The sequence below is a fragment of the Dendrobates tinctorius genome, unplaced genomic scaffold, assembly GCF_039654945.1.
Source record: "Dendrobates tinctorius isolate UK_male_01 unplaced genomic scaffold, ASM3965494v1 ptg000387l, whole genome shotgun sequence".
In the NCBI taxonomy this organism is placed as follows: domain Eukaryota; kingdom Metazoa; phylum Chordata; class Amphibia; order Anura; family Dendrobatidae; genus Dendrobates; species Dendrobates tinctorius.
In genome coordinates this window covers 2429774-2447852 of record NW_027362053.1, presented here as the reverse complement: position 1 = coordinate 2447852, position 18079 = coordinate 2429774, and the positions used below count along the sequence as shown (strand labels likewise).

At 47.2% G+C, this 18079-nt stretch overlaps 1 protein-coding gene across 8 annotated transcripts in view; it reads left to right on the top strand.

Annotated features, from left to right (window-relative positions):
• The first annotated feature begins 1390 nt into the window (after positions 1–1390).
• LOC141076095 (uncharacterized) overlaps positions 1391–18079 on the top strand; it is a 34445-nt gene continuing 17756 nt past the window's right edge. For 5 of the 8 annotated variants that reach the window (XM_073563372.1, XM_073563371.1, XM_073563368.1 and 2 more), the window contains exons 1-5: positions 1402–1591; positions 1989–2061; positions 2136–2226; positions 9920–9996; positions 13870–13975. In XM_073563372.1, the coding sequence (XP_073419473.1) occupies positions 2029–2061; positions 2136–2226; positions 9920–9996; positions 13870–13975 (307 nt within the window). In that variant the 5' untranslated portion in view covers positions 1402–1591; positions 1989–2028. The other 3 variants (XM_073563374.1, XM_073563373.1, XM_073563367.1) reach the window with 3 other exon arrangements.

Below are 18079 nucleotides of genomic sequence, written 5' to 3'. Positions count from 1 at the left end.
GCATGCTCAGTGGCCCGACATGGGGACTTAGTCCCTGGAGAAGCTCGCTGCTGAGCAGCATGCATTGTCATAGTTGTGCCAGAGGTGGCAGCAGCAAGCAAACCCACAGAGTTGGCCTGGGCAGAGCATCGGGATCGATAAATCTGCTGAGCAGGCTCCACTGTGGCTGAAGATGAATGGGAGACCGCTGGGTGCATGGCTCTGGATTCCTGCTGTGCAGTGGCAGGAACCCGATGCCTAACAGTAATTGTTCCTGAAGATGCTTTTTTTTTATCTACACTCCTCCCAAACAATGTTGCTTATTTAGGGGGAGTTTTAGACAAGTGTCTAGACATTGTTTACTCAAATCGCGTGCGCTGACGTGCGCACTGCCAAGCGCTCGTCAGTGACCACATAGACTGTAATGCTATTTTTGCGCACACACCGAGCGCACACGTGCGCGCGCGATTTTTTTAACGATGTCAGCGGAACAAAAAATGCAACATGTAGCGTACGGCGTGTCTGGGCACACACCTGTAAAATGCGCAGCGCACGCTAAACGCTGAAGAGCGCGTACATTCGCAAGACCCTGCGACCACCATGTTAAAGATAGGGGAACATTGCGCTTGCGCCCGATAGCGCACGATGCGCTGCGCAATCAAATGCTAGTGTGAAACCAGCCTTAGCCATTAAAAGGTAGCAACCACTGAGGACTCTCAATTCTGGATGTTTTATACGCACCCATAGACTTGATGGATGCGAGTGACCTAAACTGTGGAACCACTCCCATTATGCCAAATTGGCATTGAGAAAAAATCTCAGCTCTACTCTGCCCCAAACTATAACACTGGGCCGAGCCATGTCTGATGAAACACCAGATAGCACCAGTCGGATGCATACGCTCGTGTGAGCGAGGATTTATAGTCTGTGGCGCCTTTCACACAAACCCCAGGGTGATCTGGCGAGTGAAGTCAGGTGACTCAGAAGAGGACTGGGGCTGCGCTGGAAACCGAGGAAGACGGCGATCGGGCAGAATATTAATGCACCTGACAGACAATACACACGCATAGAACCATGGAGGGAATTCAAGTTTTGTTTGGAGTTCTTCTTTAACAGGAAATGTAGGTCGCTATATCTTGAATTTATTAAAAAATTAATAACTCCCTGAGCGCAGCATTTAAATGGAGCACGTAGTGACTTTATTCCCCGACCCCTGATGCAATCATTGGGCACTGATGGGCTGGGGTCCTGCTGAAGGAAAGTGCTGGAATAGGAGCAGTGAGGAATAACTTGTGTTCCTTAAAAAATAAAAATACATCTTCAAGTGGAAACCTCCTACTACCAGTTACTGTATGCTTACAGTAACCCCTTCCGACCCTGGCCCAAATTAACCCTATAAATTGCTTTATATGCCAGCTCAGCAGCTGTGAGGGACGCATCTATCGGACACTCCAACAAGCCCGTCACTGGCTGCATGACGTCACGTGGTAAGCACATCCTGTGGAACGCACAGACCCGGAGCTCCTGGAACGCATAGACCGGAACTAAGGTGCCAGGAAAGGAGAGGAGACGGCTAGTGGCGGAAGTAAACAGGAAGATGAGTCTGCGCTGAGTAAGTGCTGCGCTACTGCTGTTATCGCGCTGTCAGTGCTGCAGGGGAGTTTATTAATGGCCGCAGCTCCGGAGGGTGCCGGTGCTATTACTATGAGTATAGTCTGTCACTGGTGACCACCATAGATGCATACTGAACCTGAAGGTACATCTATTTCCGTATGAAGCAGGTGGGAATGCGTTCTGCTGCTCGCTGGTATCAGCCAGTTTGGGCTGCATTTGCACAGTATCCTGGGCGAGGTGGTCACTGATAGCAGGGCATAGTGGTGCCCCCATTAGTGTTCTCACACTGCTCGCCATCCCATGGCTTGTTGCATACGCATCTAGAAGACAGGAGCTGTAGACATTGGCCCCCCGTGAGAAGCCGTCTCTTCATGTGAGTGTTGTTATGGTTTCAGGACCACCGTTTTGTTGCCTGCCGTCCGATGCTTCCATCCGATGGACGGCGCTCTGCGCACAGCGGATCCTCAGGTACACTGGGCGGACACCGTCTGGATCTAGTGACATTCGCTGTAATGGATTAGTAAGACTGTCCTTTACCGTAGGGTGGAGTTCAGATACATATGCAAGTCGAGGATGGAGAAATCATGTGTGTGAAGATTAAGGAGGAGGAGATACCTGCTGATATCGACCTACGTAAGAAACAATCACAAATGGATGCTGTGTTCTTTCTCTGCCCCACTGTCCCCTATCAGCTCAAACACATGTTATGGCCTCTGTTAGGCTACATTTACACTGTATATTTTATTTGGTTCATCATTATTCACAGAGCTTTGCACTAGGGGAGAAAAAGTTCTAAAAGGGATCCATCTGTCATGTTTACCCCTAGAAGGTAAAAGGAGCTCTTTATCAGCATCCTAATTCCCTTTTAAATCATGCCTGAATTGGCCCCAAATGTACGCGTTAATAAACTAAGTTTAATCGTTATTATTTATTTATATAGCACCATTAATTCCATGGTGCTGTACATGAGAAGGGGTTACATCCAAAGTATCATCCCTGCCTGTGATCCCTGGACTAGTCCAGGACCATTGTCAGTCAATGCCACTGTGTATGTGTGTGTATGTAGCACTCCAACAGCAGTGTGATTGACATCTTAGTGTGCTTGTGAAGTTCTCTCCTTTCTCTGCACACGCCATTGACCACATGCAAGGAGAGCAAGGTCAATTAAACTTTAGATTTTTAACACCCAAAACCTAAAATGAGCAAACCCCCTGTAGTAAACATATGGCATTTGTGCATGAAAATAACATAGAGTACTTAGTTAACATAATTTTGAATAAAAAAAAATGTAAGACATCCCACCTTGTGACAGTGACCCTATTTGGGACAGTCCTAGCCTTATATATCAAATGATGTAAATGTGAATAAAGGCTGAGCAGGACTGAGAGCCCAACTAATGGACACCCAACAATGGGGAACTATATGAATGCAATGTCCAGCTCAAGGAAAAGAGAGGCCACCCCCTTATTTTAGTGCAGAAACCTAAAGCAATGAACTGGAATATAAGTTGGTATGCTTGCACACTAAAGGCACTTGTTCACACTGGCCACTGTACAGACAAAACTTAAGATAAAAGCAAAATGAGCAAGTACCCTGCAGCAAATAAATAGCAATAGTGCTTGAAACTAACATAGGGTACTTAGTTAACATAAGTTTGATCATAAAAATCATCCTACCGCTTCAAGGTGACCCTATTCATGACGGTCCTAACCTCTAGTATTAAAACCTTACCATATGTCAAATGATGTAGATGTGAATAAGGGCAGAGCAGGATCGAGACCCTGAATAATGGACACCCAGCCATGGAGAGCTGTATAAACTTAGATGAGTTGCACCACTCTTGCACTGAAATAAAAGGAAAAGAATGCTGGAGTGATGCTTTAAAATATTTTTTAGGCAAAGCAAGCACTCGTGTATGGGAGTGTCGATGGAGATGGCTGTGTGACAAATGATTGGCCAAAGCATAATTCAGCAGGCAGCCATCTTATGTGTATGGTCAGCTTTACTGATACAAGGCTGGTCAAAACCGATTCCCAGCAGGGTGCATGCAGACAGACCACCAAGCTGTCATGTCTAGCACTGCATTCAATTTCCACCAACATCATTAGGAATGTGACACTATAAACCAATTGTACTTAGCTTGTCTCTATGTAATTGTAAATCTACAACTCCAAGGCAAATATCGCAGATCCACAACAGTTGCAAATGTCATCTTTTCTTTATCGCCTTATTGGGGGACACAGAATACCATGGGTGTATGCTGCTGCTGCTAGGAGGCTGACACTATGCAAAAACAAGAAAATTAGCTCCTCCCCGGCAGTATACACCCAACGACAGGTACCAAGCACCTCAGTTTGTGCTTAGTGTCTGTAGGAGGTGGACTGGGATCTCCCCAGATCCGCAGTTTTTATCCATTTTTCCTTTCAGGTTTAGTTTGAACTTTTTAATTTTTCCCTCTTTTCTCTTTTAGGTTCTTTTCCATCGGGAAACAGGGTATAGTTATCACTCTGATTTCCTATATCATGCGGCTGAGGGAGCAGTGTGGTGTCACCCACATCGCAACTCTCAGTACTGCAGGCAGGACTTTTTCCCTATCACCTTCCGGTGATAAGGGTTGTGGACAGGTGGCTGGTCCTTGCCGAATCCCACTCCTCACCCCTTTCTCGGGACAGGGCTGAGAGGAAGACGGCGATCGCAGGTGTTTCAAGCCGTCTTCTGCAGGATGCGGGTACAGAGGACTCCTTCCCCTCCCAGCGGCCTGCCGTTTTCCCGTGGGCCCCTGTGGTCATCCTCTTCTGGGATGTCAGGTAAGTGCCTGTACGTTCCCTCCGGCCCCGCATAAGCTCCAGTGACATGGGAGAAGAAGGGACCTGGTTTTGCAGTTCCACAAGTTTGAATCTCCCGCCCTTTTCTGCCTGTCACGCGCTCAGCGCTTGCCTTCCTTCACTTTCCCTGCTCTAGCCAGGGTGTCTACGGGGATCCCCTCACTCACCGCAGCGTCAGGACCTGGTCACATCCTTAGCGCGGTATGTCGGGCATGGGGCTGCGGCGCCGTCAGGGTGGGAGGCACTTTCACTTTCCCCTCAGCGCGGGGAATTCCTCTGCTCTCCCTCCTCCCTTCCTGAGCGCGCTCTTTTCAGCGCGCCCTTTCTAGCCCATCACAGGGCTTCTTTCTCTCTTGGATGCCAGCCCCCTCTTCTGCCATGCCCTCCCCAGGCGCTATTAACCAATCACGGCGCGGCCGCTAAGCTCCGCCCCCATCTCCCAGCACAGCGTTTCCTGACGCCTGAACCACTCTTTCCTGCGCTGCTTGGGAGACACTTCGGCGTTTTCTTCTGCTGCTCACAGAATCTCGGTAGGCTCGGCTCTGGGACAGGGATTAGCTCTCCTCGGCAGTTATTTCCTAATATCTGCAGCCAATCAGTGCAGTTTATTTATGCCCATCCCTTCAGGGGATCTCTGCTTCAGGCCCACCGCTACCTATTACGCCTGTGCGCGCTGTAAAAAGAAGTGGGCATCGGGTCAGTCGTCCCCATTCTGCCCCCCCTGCAGTCCTTCAAATATGTCAGCATCTCAGGAACGCACAGAGTCCCGGGCGGAGGGCGCTCTTCCCTCCTCTCTCCCCCCGGAGTGGGCCGTTGCAATGTCACAGTCTGTTTCTGACTTGACAAAAGTATCACAGTCGCTGGTCCAGGTCTTAGAACGATTACCTCAGCTATCCTCAGCCACCTCTGCTCCGACCACACCTCGGGGTGAGTCGTCCGCACCTGACCGCGACCTTCAGAGAGACAGACAGGGAAGGACTTCTAGGAAGCGGGCTCTGTCCACTTCGTCTTCGGGCTCGCAGGGCCCTTCCGCGCCCAGGCCTCCTTCTCCTTCCTCGGATGACAACCTTCAATCAGGCGAGGATTCTCATTCGGAAGCTAGCTCAGAGGGGAACAGCGTTTCTAAAACGCGGGACATGGTCGATAGTCTTATTGCAACTATCTTCCAAACACTAAAACTTAAACAGGATGAGGCTCCAACTCAGGAAAACTCTGTTCTCCTTAGACGAGCCAGACCTCCGTCTCGAACCTTTCCCAATCACGACGATTTCGACACTACCTTATCCAAACACCGGGAGCGCCCTGAGCAACGTTTCTCAGGCCGCAAGTACTTGGACGTTCTGTACCCCTTTGACGCAGAACTGCTCTCCAAGTGGTCCAAGGCTCCCGAGGTAGATCCTCCAGTTTCGCGGATAGCCTCAAAAACGGTGCTCTCTCTGCCAGACGTGGCATCGCTCAAAGATCCTACTGACAGGCAGATTGGATCTCTGGCTAAGTCTATCTTTGAGGCATCTGGCGCCTCTCTCTGCCCTATTTTCGCATCCGCCTGGGTGGCGAAGGTCATTTTCGCAGAGGCATCTTAGCGTCAGCTCCTCAAGACGAGTTGGCAGATCTTGCAGATCAGATTAACCAGGCGGGAAAATACCTTTTGGCCGCCTCCTTGGACGCGGCCGGCTGCGTAGCAAGGGCTAACAGCAACATAGTAGCTGTACGCCGAGTCCTTTGGCTAAAGTCATGGAATGCGGACACTACTTCGAAAAAGTCGCTTACCAATCTGCCATTCCATGGCTCTAGGCTCTTTGGAGCAAAGCTGGATCAGATAATTGCCGATGCCACTGGAGGTAAAAGTACTTCGCTTCCCCAGTCTCGACCAAAACGTCCTTTCAACAGAAGGGGTTTCGGCCGTTCAGGCCCTTTCGTCCCTTCTCTGCCACAGAGAGAGCCACTCAACAGGATCGGCCGCCTGCCACCAGGGAGCGGGATCAGAGGAAACCTTCCTACAAACCCGCTCCTCGCTGGAGATCTAGAGGTCAATATTCCAGATCTGCAGGAGCCAATTCCGGCAGAATTTCGTCTAAGTGACGGGTCACCCCCACCTGGAATTTCTTCCAGGGTGGGAGGCAGACTTTCCTTTTTCGCGGATGCTTGGCTGTCCGTTGTCGACTATGCTTGGGTCAGAGAACTCGTCGCGTCCGGTTACAAAATCGAATTTGCTTCACTCCCGAACAGACGGTTTTTCCTGTCTCGGCCTCCGCGACAGCGGGCCCAGATTCCGGGTTTTCTGCAGGCCATTTCCTCCCTTCTTTCCGCCGGAGTCATTGTTCCCGTTCCCTCAGACGAACGGTTTTCCGGGTTCTACTCCAATCTCTTTGTGGTCCCGAAGAAAGACGGCTCTCTTCGTCCTATTCTGGACCTCAAATTGCTCAATCGCCACGTGAAGATTCTTCATTTCAAAATGGAGTCTCTTCAGTCGGTGATTGCTTCCAAGGAGCCCGGGGAATTTCTCTGCTCGGTGGACATTCGGGATGCCTATCTGCACATTTCAATTTGTGTGCAACACCAGAAGTATCTTCGATTTGCGTTTCAGGGAGGCCACTTTCAGTTCACAGCTCTTCCTTTCGGCCTGGCTTCAGCGCCCCGGGTTTTCACGAAGGTGATGGCGACCGTCATGGCCATCCTTCGCTCCAGAGGGATTCTCATCATCCCTTATCTGGACGATCTTTTGATCAAGGGTTCGTCTCACCAGGACTGTCTCCGGAGCCTTCAGATAACCCTGGACACTCTCAGCCGCCTAGGTTGGCTGGTCAACAAGGAGAAGTCCATTCTGATCCCCACCCAGCGTCTGACCTTTCTGGGTATGGAATTCGACACGGAGCTAGCACGTGTTTTTCTTCCAAAGGAAAAATTTACAACTCTGTCCAAGGGCATCAGACCTCTCAAGAGGCCTGCTCCCATTCCCATTCGGTTCTGCATGAAAGTCCTAGGGAAGATGGTGGCTTCCATGGAAGCAGTGCCCTTTGCACAGTTTCATCTTCGCCCCCTCCAGCTGTCTCTGCTTTCAGCCTGGGACAAGACCACGATGTCCTTGGACCGTCCTATTCGGCTTCCTCTCAGAGTGAGGCAGTCTCTCACTTGGTGGCTACGGCCAGCGTCAGTTCTCCAAGGGAGGTCATTCCTTCCGCCTCAGTGGCAAATCATCACCACAGATGCGAGCCTTCTAGGATGGGGAGCCGTGTTCCATCAGAAAGCGGCCCAAGGCCGCTGGAAGCCACAGGAGTCTCTCCTCCCAATCAATCTTTTGGAGATCAGGGCTATTTTCCTGGCCCTTCTTCATTGGCAACCCCTCCTCTCCGGCAAGCCGGTCCGGATCCAGTCGGACAACGCCACGGCCGTGGCGTACATCAACCATCAGGGGGGCACGCGCAGCAAACAAGTAATGTCAGAAGTGGCCAAGATAATACGCTGGGCAGAACGTTACGTTCCGACAATCTCCGCCGTCCATATTCCAGGGGTGGAAAATTGGGCAGCCGACTTTCTGAGTCGCCAGGACCTAGCGTCCGGCGAATGGTCCCTGCACCCCGCGGTTTTCTCTCAGATATGCGACCGTTGGGGCACCCCGGATGTCGATCTCATGGCATCTCGGATGAACCACAAGGTGCCGCAGTTCGTAGCCAGGTCCAGGGACCCTCTAGCCGTCGCATGCGACGCACTGGTGAGTCCGTGGTCCCAGTTTCAACTTCCGTATCTGTTCCCGCCTCTGGCATTGATCCCTCGGGTGGTCAAAAAGATAAAATCGGAAGGCGTACCAGTGATTCTAGTCGCTCCAGATTGGCCAAGACGGCCTTGGTACGCGGAACTGGTCAACATGCTCACGGACGTTCCCTGGAGGCTTCCGGACCGTCCAGATCTTCTCTCGCAAGGCCCCCTTTACCACGAGAATTCTCAGTCTGAGTTTGACGGCATGGCCGTTGAGACCGCAATTCTGAAGGAATCAGGTCTGTCCAGTCAGGTTATTCAAACTATGATCAGAGCCAGGAAACCAGCCTCTTCCCGCATTTACTATAGGTACTGGAAGGCTTTTTTCCGTTGGTGCGATGATAACAGAGTCTCCCCAATGTCTTTTTCTATCCCGTCTATCCTGGGGTTTCTTCAGGCTGGGTTAGACGCGGGTCTGTCCCTCAGTACACTCAAGGGCCAGGTTTCCGCTCTCTCTATCCTCTTCCAAAGAGAGCTAGCTTCTCTACCACAGGTCAAGAGCTTTCTACAAGGGGTTTCCCACGTGGCTCCTCCTCATCATTCGCCAATAGACCCGTGGGATCTCAACCTCGTCCTTAGCGCGCTCCAGAAGGCGCCGTTCGAGCCTCTCCAGGACATTCCTTTGTCCCTTCTCTCTTGGAAGGTCACCTTTTTGATCGTCATTTCATCCATCAGAAGAGTTTCTGAATTGGCGGCCTTGTCATGTCGTTCCCCTTACCTCATTCTCCATCAGGACAAAGCCGTTCTCAGACCCGTTCCTTCTTTTCTTCCAAAGGTGGTTTCCGCTTTCCATATCAATGAGGATATCGTCCTTCCTTCTTTTTGTCCGGCTCCATCTCATCCTCTTGAGAAGTCTCTCCACAAACTGGATGTAGTTAGAGCCCTGCGTGTCTATCTCGCCAGGACTTCTTCCTTTCGTCTGTCCGATTCCTTGCTGATCATCTCTGAAGGTCGCCAGAAGGGCCTTCCGGCTTCCAAATCCACGATCGCTCGCTGGATTCGTTCTACCATTCTGGAAGCGTATCGTCTTCAGGAAAAGCGGCCCCCTCCGGGAGTAAGAGCTCATTCCACCCGGGCTGTGGCGGCTTCCTGGGCTGCTCGTCACCAGGCCTCGGCCATGCAAATTTGCAAGGCTGCAACCTGGTCATCTTTGCACACCTTCACGAGGTTCTACAGGGTTCATACCCAGGCCTCGTCTGATGCTGTGGTTGGTAGGAAGGTTCTGCAGGCGGCGGTGGCTCACCGGCCGACCTAAGCCTTTCTGTTTCTTTCGTTCCTTATTGCTGTTCCCACCCTTGGGACTGCTTTGGGACGTCCCATGGTATTGTGTCCCCCAATAAGGCGATAAAGAAAGATGGATTTTTGGTTCTTACCGTAAAATCTCTTTCTTGGAGCCTTCATTGGGGGACACAGCACCCTCCCTGTTTAAGTTGTACCGTGTTGGGTCTTAGAGTCCCTTGTTGGGTTGGTACATATGGTTCGAGTTTTTCTCGTTGCTTCTCCTACTGCTTTTTCACCAACTGAGGTGCTTGGTGCCTGTCGGTGGGTGTATACTGCCGGGGAGGAGCTAATTTTCTTGTTTTTGCATAGTGTCAGCCTCCTAGCAGCAGCAGCATACACCCATGGTATTCTGTGTCCCCCAATGAAGGCTCCAAGAAAGAGATTTTACGGTAAGAACCAAAAATCCATCTTTTCCCACATTAAGTTGAGAATTGGTGAACAATGTATGGTATTTACTCCTGCAGATGGGTCCAGTGAAAGAAATCCACCAGAGAGACGCCTGAGACTTCGGTACTCACATGGCTTAAAGCCAGAGAAAGAGGTAATAATATTTATTGTGTACAGACAATAAAGATATAACAGAGTAACACATTCAACAGATAACAAGAGGAGTGAGGGCCCTCCTCCCAAGCTTAAAGTCTATGAGAACCACTGGGGGTAAATGGTAACAGGTGCTTGTATTGTACAGTCCACCCATAAGTATAATAATAGTCAAAATACACTACATAATCCAGTCATCAGCCAGTATATGTACAAATACAGATAAAAAGTGCTATTAAGTGCATGAAAATTTTGGAAAGGCAAAACGGGAATAGATAAATGAGGTGAGGTAATAGGTCAGTCTAAAGAAATGCATTTTTAGGGCACGTTTAAAGTGCCCCTGTCAGCAGGATTATGCATAGTAACCTACACACAGTGTCGGGTCAGCGCCGTTATACTGAATAAAATGATACCTTGGTTGGTGAAATCCGTCTTGTGGTTGTTGGTTAATCTTTATTTTCAGTTTTGTGTTAATGAGATTCTCACGCCCTAAAGTAGTGTTCATGCATGTGGTGCTCTGCTTAGGCATTCATAATGCAGGCTGCTGACAGGTCACTGCTCCCTCACTCACCTGTCCCCTAGTTTTACATAATGAATACCATCACATACTGAAGGAGACAAAAAAAAAGCTGCAGGCAGGTGCTGTCCGTGGCACCTGCGCTGCAGCATAATCACATGGTTACTGTGCACATAATCCCTTTTCCAGATTTTCTTGAGCGAGGAAATAAAAAAAAAAAAAAAAAGTAATTTTGAAAATGGCACCCGCCTCGCCTGCGCAGTAGCAGCTATCGATTTGTATAGAGATCTGATAACTGTTGTTGGAAATTATTGGCAATTTTCAAGACACCCGGTTAGAAACCGACTCCATGAGGATGGTCTGAGGGCCCGACGTCCACAGATGGGAGTTGTGCTCACAGACGGTTTCTAACCGTTTGTGCAGACACATGCACGTTTGTGGCCTGCTGGGGGTCATTTTGCAGGGCTCTGGCAGTGCTCCTCCTGTCCCTCCTTGCACAAATGTAAAGACAGAACCCGGTGCTCAACTTAGTGTTAAAGTTATAGGTGATTTTATTCAATCCCAAACAGTAGCATATACAAAACATTTCGGTCCATGCAAAAGACCTTCATCAGCTGTGTACTGAGGGTTATGATAGATATACAATGGCCAACCACAGGATAACAATACGGTGAATGCCAAGAGGCTAGGTATATTTAGGTAACAGGAGGGTAGATGCAGCCTTAGTTATAGCTGCTGACAGGGTTTCCACCGTTGGAAACTTAATGAGATGTGAGGAAATAGGGTCAGTAGTGCAGGTAGTAGGGCGAGAAGATGTGAAGAGCCTGGCAACTTCTTCTTTTGTGACAGTTTCACAGACAGAAAGTGAGTTAGATGAAGTGCAGAAGGGAAGTGAAGGCATAATATTAAAATGAAAAATCATGGATGCAGGAGAGTTTGTTACACTCTGACTGTGAGTTCCAGAAAGCCCAATTAAAGGAGAAGCCATGCAAAGAATATTAATGATATTAGCAGGGTTTCCGTGTGTAGTAGAGAAGGGAGTTAAACTTACTATTACAACAAGGACCTGGGTTAGGCTGGGGTCAGACTTGTGAGAAAGTCGAGTGAATCTCGCGCGTCAATATCCGGCACTGTGCCGGCACTCGGATCGGAGCATTCAGCTACATAGAAATACACGCAGCTGAACGCTCCGATCTGAGTGCTGGCGGCAGTGTCCGGTATTGACGTGCGAGACTCGTCCGAGTTTCTCGCAAGTCTGACCCCGGCCATAGGGGAGATATCTCATGTGACTAGGAGAATAGAGAGAGTGAGCAGATGGTTCATTGATCTGTGTGGTTTAAGATTGTGGAAAGAGGATGAGAACTGTACATAGGAGAGGGGAGGAGAGAAAGACTTATATGGATGAGGTGCATAGAGTATTTGAAAGGGCAGTAGATATGAGTGTTTGCAGTAGGCAGAACATATGGTGAATACAAATGAACTGGGAACAAGTTTGATTGTGTTGAATGTCTTATCTGTCTCCTGCCCTGTCCTACTGCCATATTTAACTGCCTTGGCACTTAGAAAAATATGACACTTCAATAAAATCTGCACAATTGCCTCAATGCACAAAGTGCCTTCACTGTAAGTAAGTATCATCTACATGCAGAAGTAATGGTGGCTTTCCACCTTGTTGTGAATGTTGGATATGACATTGGTGAAGGACAGTTACTGTCCAGCTTTTGATGATGATAAGGCTGCCATTGATTTACTATTGTTATTCTCTAGGAACTTTTACTTTACCTCCATTGAATAGAATTGTCTTCACTAATTTGCCTGGTATTCTAATGATATGAGATGGGGCTTCAGTCTTGCATGGGTGGTACACCTTGAAGGATCTACTTGTTTGTTTCGTTTGCTATTCAAGAGATGGCAAAAGATGTGCTGCCATTGAGGCATATTTTGTGTCTAAAGATTCTTTCATAATATTAGCAGAACAAAATCTTTAAAGGGTACCTGTCGCTCGGTGTTTCCGATGTAACTTACAACCACCACCTTTCAGCCCCATGTGACAGCGTTCTATAATTCTGTATGTATTAATCCAAAAAAATAAAGAAAACCTTTTCTTATACACACCTGTCAGGTAGTCCAGTCCGATTGACGTCGCTTGTCTTGTTTTAGTGCCTCCTCTCTTCTTGTGATGCCGTTCTCCTTCTCTGCTTCTTGTGAATGATGTGTCCTATGTCATCCACACAGTGTTACCGGCATCGGGCTCCTGTGCATGGCGCACTTCTCTCTGCCCTGCCGAGGGCAGAGCAAAGCACTGTTTAGTGCATTCGTGGGGAAAGGCAAAATAGCTGCAGGTGTTCGGTGCTGCAGGGGCTCTGCCGACATTTTGTGAAAGGCCAGAGCCCCTGCAGTTCCATGGTTTCCTATGCGGTGGACTCCGGGAAAATGGCTGCCTTTGGCGGTGCTAAGATCTCATCTCCTGAGATCTTGGTGCCGAGATCTCCATCTGCGCATGCGCCGCCCTCGGCAGCCATTTTCCCGGAGTTCACCGCATAGGAAACCATGGAACTGCGGGGGCAGAATGTCGGGAGCACCGAACACTCGCAGTGGCTCGCCTCACGTCTAAACAGCCCCTCATCCCAGGCTGCGGCCTGCAGCAATGCTCCACTCTTTCCTCCTCCAGCAGCGACCTTGGGACCCCGCTTCACCGCAACCACCACCCCCCGGTAAGCAGTAAGATGCATGGATTACACTGGGGAACAATTTGAAAAAAATTTCTGTTGAGTTAGGTTTTTGAGCTGATTTATACTAAAATTGGCATGCTGATTCCAAAAATGTAGTCAGTTTTTTTCTATCACGTCAAGTTTTTCCTCCTCAACTTACCTGCCATAGAAGCACAATTGCACTGATTTCTGTAATAAGACTTGTTATCTGAGTACAATTCGACTCATATAGAAAAAAAACAAAAACTTTTTAGGTACAGTAGTTTACATATTTTTGAGAAGACAAAAATCCTATAGTTAAAAACTTGACGTGATAGAGAAAAACTGAGATCATTTCTGGATTCAGCATCCAAAAATTAATTAAGAACAGTTGTCTGACCTAACTCCTAAAAAATTGCGTTCCCCAGTGTTATAAGAAGCTCCACCATTTTATTAAAAAAGTTTTTTTTCCTATTTTTCTCCTCAAAATTTGGGGTTGATCTTATAATCCGTAAAATACGGTACCCTGTTGTGACACAGATATTCTGTAAAGCAGAAGGAGGACTTGGTTAGTTTTGCTCAACAGATGATTCCCAATTTATATTTTTTTATTTTAAATTAAGATTATTACCAAAATATTAATAGGAGTTTATTAATGTATTTTTAGGAGGAAAGATTGAATATTGTTCTAGTTAATACTGATCCACTGATTGATGGAGACAGCTCTTACTTGGATAATAAGGAAGAGGAAATTCCTATAGATTTCTGCCCAGGTGAGGAATGAAAACTAAACAGATATGTCAATGTGCTCCTTCACTCACTATATTATTGCCACATTTTACACAATCCTCACCCACTACATTACGCACATTAGCATCAGGAGCCATCAGCCCATGTAGGCAGACTGCCTGATGATAACAGGACTAGGTAATGTGCACAACTTTGCCATATTTTGATGGCCTTTTACTAATTGACTGATTTTCCATTCAGTCTGTGGGTGCCCACACTTATATGATGATGGGTGATCTGCAAAGGATGTGTCAGATCTCTCATTCGACAGCAGATGTTGGAGTAAAGTAATATATTGTGTGTTAGAGTTCATCATGCCTTGTTTTAGCTCCCACAGGAGATGACTGCTACCTTTCTTGCCTGAACCAGTGTTCATGTGATGGTCATTGAAGACTTATGGGTAGCCACAAAATTCTGGTCCTCAAATAGCAGAAGAAATGTTAGATTGGAAAAGATGGCTATGAATTAATCCAAAACAAGTTGGCTAAAAGCTGATTTGTCACCAGATTTCACAATTCAAACTCTCTTAGACCTGATGAAGCTGGTGCATTTTCTCTGATAGTCTAAATCATAATTGCTGTGCAGTTCTTTGAGAAATGTTAAACTTAATCGCTGACCATTTACTCTGATTATCAGTTCCTCAGTGTTCCTCCTCCTTGGTACTGACATCTCACGCTACTCAATACAATTTGACATAAGATAGATGTTTAAAGTAAGTACGCCTACTTGACCAGGTGTAAGAGATCTTAATAATGGATGCTGTTCATTTAGAAGTCATTCAATAGAGCACAGTTCTATAAGAAAAAATGGAAGTGCATATACTAGAACATTGTACTAGAACAGGGGTGGGCAGTTAATTTTCCCAAGGGGCCACATGAGAAACTGGCACTGCTGTGGAGGGCCGAACCAGTCGGCTGAACTTAAAGCGGCAGTCCGAAACCAAAGGTGAATTTCATATTAAATGTATATCTATTCAGTGTAATAATCTAATCTCGTTTTCTACTATACTACAATGAAAAATTCCCTAATGTATCCTCTACATTCTGACTTCCTGTCTTTTTTTTTTAACATCCCATGACATTTTGTTTGAGATTCACCAGTGCATGCTGGGATACTCGAAATGAGCCATCATTGGGGGTTCAGAAGCTGCGATCACTGCCACAGCCTCTGCACCCTCTCTGAAATGAGGCACTATCAGTGATGTCTGTTTTGGAGGCTTGCCCTGCTCACCTGATAATACGTCGGTTGTAAATTCTGACGTATACTCAGTATGAGCTCCCTGTGCTATATTCCTTTGACTGCACAGTGACAGTGCGCTCCATTGCTGGCTCTAAAGAGAAGTGATGACCTGACAGTGACCATTCCAGTCTCTGAAACAGATGACACTTCATGGTGGGTAAAGCAGCTGTGGCAGAGACCGCAGGCTCTGCACCCTGATGATGTCCCGTGTGAGTACCCCAAAATGCACTGGGATTCTCAAAAAAAAAATGTCATTGGAAGTTAAGAAAATCAACACAAGCAGACAGGAAGTTGGAGTAGAGAGGGAATGTTAGAAATGTTTTAATTGAAATATATTAGAAAAGTGTCAGTTTTGTCACTTTATAAAAAGCAGTTGCTTATGTGATTAATTTTGCTTGAGCGTATTAAAAAAAATCGTTATTTTCATCCAGAAAAAGAAAAGACGATTTTCCATCTGTATTATCATCCTTATGGCATCCATTTTTATACATCAGAAGTGAATAAAATTTTAAAGAAGAAATAGTGTCCTGTGTTAGTAATGGAAATGTATTAGTAAAATCGGATGCTATACGGATGATTCATATGGTATCCAATTTTTTTTATTTTTGCACGCCCATAGACTTCAACAGGCAAGTCTGATCCAAAATAGAGAGGAGACTGATGGGTGCTGTGATTTTTCTCACACAGACATTTTCTGACTGTAATCTGGATAGTCGAATTCCATAACACTGCTCCTAGTGCTCTGTCTGAGGTCGGGTTTATTTTTTTTCACAGACAGCACTTGGACAAATATTACAGTCGTGTGAACATAGGCTTACAATACTTGTTGCAATAAAGCTTATTGTAACAAGTAGTGTTGAGCATTCCGATGCTGCAAATATCGGGTATCAGCCGATATTCGCTGTATCGGAATTCCGATACCGAGTACCGATATTTTTTCAATATCGGAAGTTCCCATAATGCAATGAGCCACTGTTGTGGCCCTGATTGGCTGCCGAAATGACGTCATCATGATGCGCCGTCAGTTCGGGCCTTCCGGGGGGTCTGTGCGGACTGCCCGGGGGTCTGTGCGGACTGCCCGGGGGTCTGTGCGGACTGCCCGGGGGTCTGTGCGGACTGCCCGGGGATCTGTGCGGACTGCCCGTGGTCTGTACCGGCCTGCCAGTGGTCTGTGCCGACTGCCCGGGGGTCTGTGCGGACTGCCGGGGGGCTGTGCCGGCCTGCCGGTGGTCTGTGCCGACTGTCCGGGGGTCTGTGCAGGCATCGTCCGATGGGACTACAAGTCCCATCGGGCTATGCCTGCTACCATGACGGTGATTGACACATTAGCCAATGATGGGACAGTAGTAGTCCCATCATCCGGCTAATGTGTTGAATGTAAAAAAAAAAAATACATGCTACATATATAGTACATGCATGCAACATGCATACTACATATATACTACATGCATGCAACATGCATACTACATATGTACTACATGCATACTACATATATACCACATGCAACATGCATACTACATATATACTACATGCATGCAACATACATACATACTACATATATACTACATGCATGCAACATGCGTACTACATATATACCACATGCATGCAACATACATATATACTACATGCATGCAACATACATACTACATGCATGCAACATACATATATACTACATGCATACTACATATATACCACATACAGTGGGGCAAAAAAGTATTTAGTCAGTCAGCAATAGTGCAAGTTCCACCACTTAAAAAGATGAGAGGCGTCTGTAATTTACATCATAGGTAGACCTCAACTATGGGAGACAAACTGAGAAAAAAAAATCCAGAAAATCACATTGTCTGTTTTTGTTTTTTTCATTTTATTTGCATATTATGGTGGAAAATAAGTATTTGGTCAGAAACAAAATTTCATCTCAATACTTTGTGATATATCCTTTGTTGGCAATGACAGAGGTCAAACGTTTTCTGTAAGTCTTCACAAGGTTGCCACACACTGTTGTTGGTATGTTGGCCCATTCCTCCATGCAGATCTCCTCTAGAGCAGTGATGTTTTTGGCTTTTCGCTTGGCAACACGGACTTTCAGCTCCCTCCAAAGGTTTTCTATAGGGTTGAGATCTGGAGACTGGCTAGGCCACTCCAGGACCTTGAAATGCTTCTTACGAAGCCACTCCTTCGTTGCCCTGGCGGTGTGCTTTGGATCATTGTCATGTTGAAAGACCCAGCCACGTTTCATCTTCAATGCCCTTGCTGATGGAAGGAGGTTTGCACTCAAAATCTCACGATACATGGCCCCATTCATTCTTTCATGTACCCGGATCAGTCGTCCTGGCCCCTTTGCAGAGAAACAGCCCCAAAGCATGATGTTTCCACCACCATGCTTTACAGTAGGTATGGTGTTTGATGGATGCAACTCAGTATTCTTTTTCCTCCAAACACAACAAGTTGTGTTTCTACCAAACAGTTCCAGTTTGGTTTCATCAGACCATAGGACATTCTCCCAAAACTCCTCTGGATCATCCAAATGCTCTCTAGCAAACTTCAGACGGGCCCGGACATGTACAGGCTTAAGCAGTGGGACACGTCTGGCACTGCAGGATCTGAGTCCATGGTGGCGTAGTGTGTTACTTATGGTAGGCCTTGTACATTGGTCCCAGCTCTCTGCAGTTCATTCACTAGGTCCCCCCGCGTGGTTCTGGGATTTTTGCTCACTGTTCTTGTGATCATTCTGACCCCACGGGGTGGGATTTTGCGTGGAGCACCAGATCGAGGGAGATTATCAGTGGTCTTGTATGTCTTCCATTTTCTAACTATTGCTCCCACAGTTGATTTCTTCACTCCAAGCT